The following is a 10,669-nucleotide window of genomic DNA, read 5'->3' on the forward strand; positions in this document are numbered from 1 at the left end:
CGTACAACTCGCCATCGACGTCCATAATGAGACTCACCCCCTTTTTTTTTTTATCAAAATCTCCACATGATTCTGACCCCATATATAATAATAATATTAGTATTAATGACCCGATCCATCGGCGACCTACTCGAGAGCCGGACAGAGTGGAGAGACAAACGCCAAAGATGGACCAATCGAAAGCTTCAATTAGTGTTCGCTCTTATATCAACACGATTTTAATTGGGAAGGGGATAAAAGGGTTGTAGGACGCGAAGGGTTGTAGCTGTAGTATTGTTATGGATATTGTAGTTGACGTTCATGAGCGCTAGGCTGCTCATCAGGAATGAATTGACCGATCGTCCATAAACTTGTAATGTTACAAAATAGAATTCGGTGTTGTGAAGTCGAAATTTTATCATATGACAGAGTAATTTTTCTATTAGACAAATTGATCGATGTATACGTATATATATATATATATATATATATATATATATATATATATATATATATATATATATATATATATATATATAGATGTATATACGTATATAGTATATATAATAACGAGATGGTCATTATCTCGTTATCATTTTGTTAGCGATAGGCCAGAGCAGCAGACAACTGGTAACTGGTAATACTTTCTCTCTCCCTCTCTCTCTCTCTCTCTATCTCTTTCTCTCTCTCTCGAGACTGGCAACAGCTCTTTCTCTCATTGTAACAATACTTTTCCTTATGGAGGGGGAAAAGCGCACACACATATGAACAAACCCACACTCAATGTCCAGAATGTTCACGCCTCAGGTAACCGCTTGAAACCAGTTTCAAAGTCACCTCTTGCATCAAGCCCTCATGGCGACAGGACGAGGCACTGATTTGCTAAGACAGCAGTCTTAATCACACCACCTCAAGAATAAGCATTCCTAAGCTGTCACTCGAACACTCAGTCTCTAGGGAGGTTAAATTGCTGATTCTCTACATTCTAAGAAATGTCATAGCATATCACATTATATGTTATTTAAAATATCTCATAGCATATCCCCTCTTTATGTTACATATATATATATGTATATATATATGTATATATATATATATATATATATATATATATATTATATATATATATATATATACTATATATATATATATATATATATATATATATATATATATATATATATATATATATATATAAATAGGCAAATGCCACGAATATATTTATATATTCATCACGACCCATATATATAATATATATATATATATATATATAGATATATATATATATATATATATATATATATATATATATATATATGTATATATATATATAATATATATATATATATATATATATTATATATATTCATTTACTTATTTATTTACTCATGCCAAATTAAAATGGAGTATCACCTCTGAGAGATATATTCATTCTTCCGAAATTTAAAAAGAAGTATTACCTCAAAGAAATATATTTATTCATGCGTATTAAAAAGGAGTATTACATCAGAGCTATATATTTATTCATGCCGAATTAAAAAGGTCCATTACCTCAAAGAGATATATTCATCCATGCCGAATTAAAAAGTAGTGTTATCTTAAAGATATATATTTATTCATTCAGAATTAAAAAGGAGTATTAGATCAATGAGATATATTTACTTATGCCAAATTATAAAGGAGTATTGCGTCAGATACATATATTTATTCATGCCGAATTAAAGATATATTTATATATGACGAATTAAATGGAGTATTACATCAGAGAGATATAGTTATTCATGACGAATTCAAAAGGAGTATACCACCTCAGAGAGATATATTTACTCATGACGCATTCAAAAGGAGTATCCCTCAAAGAGATATATTTACTCATACCGAATTAAAAACGAATATTATTTCAAAGAGATATATTTCCTCATACCGAAATGAAAAGGAATATTACCTCAGAGATATATATTTATTCATGACGAATTGAAAAGTACTACTACCTAAGAGAGACATATTTATTCATGTCGAATTAAAAAGGAGTACTAATCCCTCAAAGAGATATATTTACTGGGGCCGAATTATAAAGGAATATTACCTCAGAGAGCTATATTTATTCATGCACGGCAGCTTCCGTTGTAAGGGTATACATTTATCTTTCCTCCTCCCACGCTTTCCTCTCCCCCCAACTCGAAAAAAAAGTGAAACGAAAATATGGAATAAAAAAAGGGGGGCTCTTCCCCCGAAAACATAAATCCCTACACATGACAAAGTTCCTCCCCGATTGCCCGCCATTGTTCGTAAAACAAAACTGCAACAGATATTGGGGCTTAGAAACAAAAATAAATAAAAAAAATCCCGAATGGGCCGCAAATAAAAAGAAAATTGGTGACTTGCAATAAAATAAAAATCTTGTTTTTCATATGGCAAAGTGATAACATAAATCAAAGAATTGTAGGATAACAAAATTAAAATCTGGATTTTTCATACAACAAATTGGTAATATATAAATAAACACACACACACACATATATATATACATATACATACATACATACTACATACATTAATAATATATATATATATATATATAATATTTATACATATATATATATATATATATAATATTTAGAATATTATCAGAGAAGAGAGAGCTTTCCTATGTCCTTTATTGCTGAGTTTAAAACGAGAGAGAGAGAGAGAGAGAGAGAGAGAGAGAGAGAGAGAGAGAGAGAGAGAGAGAGAATCTGCATTCAGGCCTGGCTGAAGAAGACAGTCGTGTTCACAGCCTGACACGCAACGCTAAAAGCCATCCTTTGTCACGACAGTTCAAAGTCAATGAGAGTTTTTATTTCCTGGACAGGGAACGAGGCCTTAGAGCTCTCTCGGCTGGATGAGGTGAGGAAGCACGCAATGCAGTAATATTACGAAAATCATTACCAAAAAAAATAAAAAAATAAATAAATAAAAAAAGATGGATTCATTCGTACGTTATATGTTGCTTGAAGGTTCGCCTCCCAATAAGGTAAAATGAAGTTGCTGTATGTATGTATGGATAGATATAATATATATATATATATATAATATATATAATATATATATATATAGATATATGCATATACTACAATACATATATATATATATATATATATAATATATAATATATATATATATATATATATATATATATATATATATATATATGGTATATATATAATATATATATATATATATATATATATATGTATATATATATATATATATATCCATATATATATATATATATATATATATATCTATATATAGTATATATATATATATATATATATATATATATATATATATATACATGTAGTTTTGTGTGTGCGCGTGTGTGTGTACACCCAGTTACAAAAGCGGTGTTGCCCCGCCAGGCCTGGCTCGTTGAAATCCTGCCCTTCTTGCCCTGAAAGTGGCCCACGTTCAAACTACCAGTACCTAGTTGGAATGGTTCGAAAGGGAGGAGGGAAATTACGATAATCACGCAGAGAAGTGCAATATTGAATTAAATATGTATGAACAGAGAGAGAGAGAGAGCTTTTATTCTCGTTTAGTTATTAATCTGACGGGTATACTTGAGACCTTCTTTAAGAAACATGTTATCATATATTTTTTGGAAAAATTACTATGAAATCTTATCACATCATATTGTTTTTAATCATTATCACATTTTCTAAATAAAAATGCCTTAAATATTGTTGGAACTGACTATTCACATTAATATTATTCAAAATAAAATATCCTTTTTAATTATCCTATAAGCACCTGTATTCTCTCTCTCTCTCTCTCTCTCTCTCTCTCTCTCTCTCTCTCTTTCCTCTCTCTCGCTCGCAATCTCCGCCTCCGTCCTTATATCGCCGCCGTGGGGGGCCTTGGATTGACTATTTGAATAATGGTGGATGTTTGATATGTTATTTGGATCTGGCCAAGGATCACAAAACCGTAAATGGCTACACTACCAACTTGGGGTAAGCTGTATCCTTTTCTACCCTAGATTGACTGGACTATAATTACATATATTACCAATAATATTCAAATCTGGTCACAAAGATGTTACACACCAGGTTTTGTAGCCGTGGGTTGTATAAGTCATCAAAGCACCAATTTTGAAAGGATATTATTTTATTAATTAATCTGTGCTAAGAACACATTACTGGATATGCTAATCTAGTACTACAGGAGACCTTGTCACCAAGCCTAATGAAGTTACTGAAAAACTGGGTGAGCATTTCTCTGAAGTATCGAGTTCCAGGAACTATTCAACTCGTTTCCAGAATATTACGAATTCAGTCATTTCCCTTAATTTAAATTCTGGAAATGGTGAATCTTATAATTCCAAGTTAACTATGAGGGAATTAAGGGATGTTCTGTCATCAGGTGTATCAGCATCCCCTAGGAATGATAATATTCTTTTTAGCATGCTGAAAAATCTTCCAGATTCGGCCAAATCTTATCTCCTTAAAATCTTTAACAAAACATGGGAAACTGGTATTCTTCCCCCTTCTTGGAAGATTGCAATCATTGTTCACATTAAGAAACCATTGAAAGATCCTCATCTTCCTACAAGCTATCGGGCAATATCTCTTACAAGTTGTGTATGCAAATTGTTTGAGAAAATGGTGAATTCTAGATTGATGTGGCATCTAGAAAAAAATGGTTTGTTATCATCTGTCCAATTTAGATTTAGGAGAAATCGTTCCACTCTGGACCCACTATTAAGATTATCAACCCATATTCAGCAAGGTTTCTCAAAACGCTGACAGACTATAGAAGTCTTCTTCGACCTTGAAAAAGCTTATGACACTACTTGGCGTTTTGGTATTATTAAGCGGCTTCATGACATGGGAATACGAGGTAATATGTTAAATTTCATCAGGTCATTTCTAACTGATAGAAACATTAAAGTTAGAATTGGAAACACCTTGTGTGTGTGTTCGATGTGTTATCTTTATCACTAAAGGTTGGGGATGAAGGAAACACTGAAATATTAAAAGTAGGTTCTTAATGTCTAATGAAGTATACACAAACTCAAGAGATGCAAAACAATGTGCAAGCAAGGAAAACAGAGTGGTGCCGTACTGGCGAAACATGACTGCCAGACGGGCGAGATTCAATCATTACATATCGTGCATGACATATGAGAATGAGATACATTAAATACATAGGGAGGTATATAAATGAATACGAAAGTTAAAGATTGCAACACATATTATACATAAATGTTCATATATCGTACTGAATATTTCTTTCAATTACCTACACCTCCCTCCCCCTCACGCTCGTAGTACTCTCTCGAGTGGACTCTTTCCTGCGAGCCTTTGAGAACGATGTGGGGACATTGGGGGAATATCAACTAAGGACTGCTTTTCCTGGTCCAAGCAAGGGGCCACAGGGGAATGAGTGGATGGGTCCACACTAGGAGGTGGCACTGGGCGAAGGAAACGACAGTTTCGCCACCAGACACGACCACAAGGGAGACGAATTTCATAATCCCTTGACCTGCCGAAACTCATGACCACCCCGACCTTGTCCCAGCGACGAGATGTCGGGTCTTGGATCCGTACATATTGTCCAATAGTCGACCTGGGTAGGGGGCGGGCATGTTGATCGTACTGGGTCTTAACCTGCTCAGTCTGGGTGGCAGCACGGTGGTCAAAGTCCTTGGTCTTGACCTGCCACTCCTCGAAAAGGACTCTGGGTGTGCAGGGATGCATGACCTAAGAGGTCGGCCATACAGGATCTGGGCTGGGGAGTGTCCTGTGAAATTGGGAGTATTCCCAAGCTCTAAAAGGCCTCAATCAAACTCTTCACAATCAATGTTGCCAAAGGGTACCGTTGTCAGGATGAGATGCTTCATTGACTTCACAGCGGCTTCGGCATGACCGTTCGATTGTGGATAATATGGGGAGGTTATCACATGTCGGACTCCCCATCGCTCCATGAAGTCCCGGAACTCGTTGCTGGTGAACTGTGGTCCTCCATCAGCCCTGAGGCAGAGAGACACACCAACTTCCCGGAAGTAGTGGCAGAAGATCCTGTTTGTATTGGAGGCGGTAGTATCACCTTTGCATGGGACAACAACAGGCCATCCTGAAAGTCGGTCAACTATGACAAGGAAGGCTTTTCCTGCGACGGTAAAGAAGTCTGCTGAAACAGATTCAAAGGGCCTTGTGGGGTTGTCGTCGTTCATTAATGGTTCCTGCGGCTGAGTTGGCTGCAATAACTGGCATGACTCACAAGCTCCAATAGTGTTGGCAATGTCTGAGTTGATACCAGGCCAAAAAACAGCCTGTCTTGCCCGGGGCTTCGTAGCTTCCACGCCCCTATGACTGTCATGTAGGCGGGACAATGTGCGGTGGCGGAGGGTGGCAGGAACTATAACTCTTGCTCCAAACAAAACGAGGTCACCATCAGCGTAGAGCTCGTCCCGTATCTTCCAGTATGGGAGTAAGGAGTTATGCAGATCATATCTGTTGGAGGGGAATCCTGAGGTGACACAGTCAAGTAGGCGAGTGTAGACAGGGTCTACTCTTGCTGCGTCTCGTAGATACTGAAGAGTCCTGTCGGCATCTTGAGCTGGAGACTTTCCTGAAGAGGTGACAGCATACACAGCCATGACTGTTCGTAGATGGGTGGTGGAAGGGGCACCTGCAATTTCGTCCTCTGGTGTGGGGTGGCTTAATGGGGCTCGAGACAAAGCATCAGGAATGTTCAGAGACTTGGCAGCACGCCACACAGCTGTGAACAAATAGGGTGAAATTTTCTCCTTCAGACGCTGGAGGCGAGGATTCTCGATGGCGTCCAGCGAGTAATGATTCAGGATAGGCATGAGGGGCTGGTGATCCGTCATCAGAGTAAAATTCTGTAGGCCGGCAAGATACAATCTCAATAGTTGCATATCGTGTCTCTGCGTCTGTAAGGAATCAAGAGCCACACTGAACTAAACGCAGGTATCCACTACCATGGTCCTGCAGAAGGGCATATCCAATATCATTAAGGCATGAGGCATCTGTCTGGAGGACAACAGGCAGGTCTGGGTCGAAGACAGCGAGAACAGGTGGACGGAGGAGTGCTAACTTGACACATTGAAAAGCCTCATCATGATCAGGGGTCCAAACAAATGTTCTCTTGGGGCTCATCAGAGGGCGTAGAGGCTGGGCTGTAGCTGCAATGTCAGGGGTGAACTCTGCCAATTGGCTGACCAGGCCCATGAATGATCTGAGGTCAGTCAGGTTAGTTGGAATCGGGAAATCCCTGATGGCACTGACTTTTTCTTGATCAGCCGAAATGCCCTCTCCTGAGAGCGTGTATCCACAGAACTTGACAGTAGGTGCGGCAACCACAAACTTGTCTTTGTTGAGGGTAATCCCAAACTTGCAGCACCTGGTGAGCATCTCGTGGATACGGTAGAGGTGTGACTGGTAATCGTCGTCATGGAGAAGGATGTCATCGATGACCTTCACGCAGTTCTTGATTCCTTGAAGGGCCATGTCGCCTCGCAGACAGAATGCATCTCCAGTAGCTGCAAAGCCCATCGGTCTTCTGCAGTGTTTGAACTGACCATATGGCGTAATGAAGGTAGTCAAATGCTGATCCTCTTCGGCAAGTTCCATTTGCCAGTACCCGCAGAGGACATCAGCTGTAGTGAAAAACCGAGCCTTCGGGTCTACACTACGAATAGTGGTGAAGGGTGTGGGTGAAGGGTGCGCTGGGCGGGAAACTTGGCTATTCAGCTTGGAGAGGTCGATGTTGATGTGTACTCCTGTGATGTTCTTGGCGACGATGACGAGAGGGTGACACCATTCTGAAGGGTCATCTCCAGCGAGCTTGATTATTCCCTCGGATACCATAGATTCAAGCTCTTCCTTGACCTGGTCCCTGAAGGCGAGGGGAATCTGTCTTGGGGTGTGAATGGCAAAGGGCACAGCACCATCCTTGAGATGAATCCCCATGGGAGAACCAACCATGGGCTTTGGAAACCAACACATCTGCAAATTCCCGGAGGAAATATTCCTTGGCAGCCGAAGGCGACGTGGTGGCTGAAATAGGTAGCTCCTTGCATCTATTGACATGTCTAACTTCAGCAATGGGCTTAGGAAAATCCGGAGATATTATGGCCAACTCTTGACAATGTGCATAGGACAGAAGTGGAGTCTGGACATTCTCATGGACATGAATCCTAGCAGAACAAGACTGCTTGCCTAAGGTGAGAGTAGCCTGGAACATACCAAGAGCAGGCGCCATTTTGGACCCATCCACAATAAACGTTGTAGTTGGCGGAGGAGGTTGAAGGCTGCTCCTGGGGATGCCTAAACTCTCTAGGCATCGCTGGCTAATAACGGTGACATCAGCACCTGTGTCTGGTAACATTTGTAGGCGAGAGTTTATGTCGCCATATGACAGAAAAACACAGATGGGTTGGGGTGTCTTCGGTGCTGTGGAAGAAATGTATTCTAGACGACGGCAGCTGTTCTGACGTCCATCTTGGGTCTTGCTGGAGTGGGTGGTAGTGTTGCTTGGAGATCCATCCTGGTGGTTCCTCTTCTTCTCTCTGCAACACTTATCAAAGTGTCCAATGCGGTGGCAAAGGCGGCACTGGGCTTTGCTGGCACGACATTTAATTGTCCTGGACCAATGACCAAGGCAGGCACAGCTTTTGCAGGTACTGTTAGTAGCAGAGCACTCATTAGGGCCGTGCTGTCGAGCACAGGACTGGCATAAAGCAGCTGGTGCCGAAGTCGGTTTTGAAGGTAAGGTTTCACTTGTCCTTTTCTTCTTACCCTTTTGTCGGCAGAAACAGCGTGCAACTGGTTGGGTGGGGCACGTATGGCAGAAGTCGCGTTCTTAGCTGCTTCCTATGACCGGCAGGTCGTAACGACATCATGTAATGAGGAGGTGGCGTCCAAGGAGATTATTTTCTGCACTAACTCTGCATCTTGGATGCCCATTAAAATTATCATTTTCAACTGGGTCTCCTCACATGCAGCTGTGTTCCCCGGGCACAAGTCGACTTCCTCTGCGATGCGTCGAAGCCTTACGTAGAAGTCAGCAAAAGATTCTCCTTCCATCTGCTTGCAACTAAGCAATTCCCTACAGAGAAGAACTTCGTTGAGTAGACCCTTTATATGAGACTGCAGGGCATCCAACACTTCATCTACAGACTTGTCTGTGGAAGGTGAGATCTGCAAGGTGTGTTCCAACACGCGTTGAGTTTCAAGGGCTAAGCACATCTGCAACTGGATCATCTGTTTCTCCTTAGGAAGCTTGAAAAGATCCACCATAATGGCATAATCATCCCACCGGCGTCTCCATTCTCTAAACATTTGGAATGTTGCCTCAGCCTTAAGTGGGGGCGGCGTTTGCGCAATTGCTTTTTGTGGTGGGGGAAGAGAAGGCTGACTGGAGGAAGAGGTACCCATCTCTGTATCTGGTATGGGGTTTTCTGAGTGGAAGGGTTGGGCAGATGAGAGCACCTGGATAAGGGCAGTAAATCTTGCATTTTCCTTATCTCTGCGCATGTTTTCTTCTCTTCTGCGTAATTCCTCATGCGCTCTTCTGTCTTCTTCTTCACGTCTTCTTTGTTCTCTTCTTTACTCATCTTCACGTCGTCTTTTCTCTTCTTCATACCAGCGAGATTCTTCTAGAAACTTGATAAGTTGGAGGAAATCTGTGGCAGTCGGTTGGGTTGGACGGAGTGGGAACAGGCTGGTAAGCTTGAGGGCGAAGGAGTGGTTGGATCAGGGGGTAGGGAGGGTGGTGTCGTCCTGGCGATCTCCTCTCCCACGGGTGCACCCACATCGCTGATACATACCCGCTCCCACACTATTGGTATTTAGGATTCCTTGGTCATTGGTGGCTTTTGGTTGGCCTACAAAATCTTCTAACTCATCCATTACATGAAATGTGCAATGAATGACATGTATTAATTCCTCCTTATAAAATTACGGTTTGAATAAGAGTTATTAGATCAGTGAGTGAGTGTGTACATATGTTTGTGCGTGTCTGCTCTGCATGGAGACGGACAGTCAGTCTGTAACCCGGAAGCAATGAAGGGCACCGGATATATGGGTATCCGCTCTCAATGAGGGCAGCTAAAAAGGGTTTTGCATCTCACCAAAAATTAAGTGAAATGCAAAAAATAAAGCACTTAAACCGCAAGACACTTAGCACAACACTTCACTCATTAACCACTGATCACTACACACTTGCAGCACAATAAATCCAGATAAGATGCTGGGCTAAGGCGGCAAACCGAAGATAGCGTCGGTGATTAATGGCGGTGGAAGAACGTACTTGCCAGAAAATAAAATCCTCTTGAAATAAAAAACTTCACTGACACATTCAGTTCACCTGCGCCATGTGTGTGTTCGATATTCTTATCCTTATCACTAAAGGTTGGGGATGAAGGAAACACCGAAGTTATTAAAGTAAGGTCTTAATGTCTCATGAAGTATACAAACTCAGAGGTGCAAAACAATGTGCAAGCAAGGAAAATAGAGCAGTGCCGTACTGGTGAAACATGACTGTCAGATGGGCGAGATTCAGTCATTACATATCGTACATGACATTTGAGAATGAGATACATTAAATACATAGGGAGGTATATAAAGGAATACAAAAGTTAAAGATTGCAATATATATTATACATAAATGTTCATATATC

General features: G+C 40.5%; 1 protein-coding gene across 1 annotated transcript; it reads right to left on the reverse strand.

Annotated features, from left to right (window-relative positions):
* Window positions 1-5,800: 5,800 nt before the first annotated feature.
* On the reverse strand, window positions 5,801-6,904 carry LOC135198041 (uncharacterized protein K02A2.6-like). The gene has a single exon (XM_064225421.1). The coding sequence runs from the start codon at window positions 6,902-6,904 to the stop codon at window positions 5,801-5,803; it is 1,104 nt and encodes a 367-aa protein (XP_064081491.1).
* Window positions 6,905-10,669: the final 3,765 nt, after the last annotated feature.

This window comes from Macrobrachium nipponense, chromosome 23 (genome assembly GCF_015104395.2).
Source record: "Macrobrachium nipponense isolate FS-2020 chromosome 23, ASM1510439v2, whole genome shotgun sequence".
NCBI lineage: Eukaryota > Metazoa > Arthropoda > Malacostraca > Decapoda > Palaemonidae > Macrobrachium > Macrobrachium nipponense.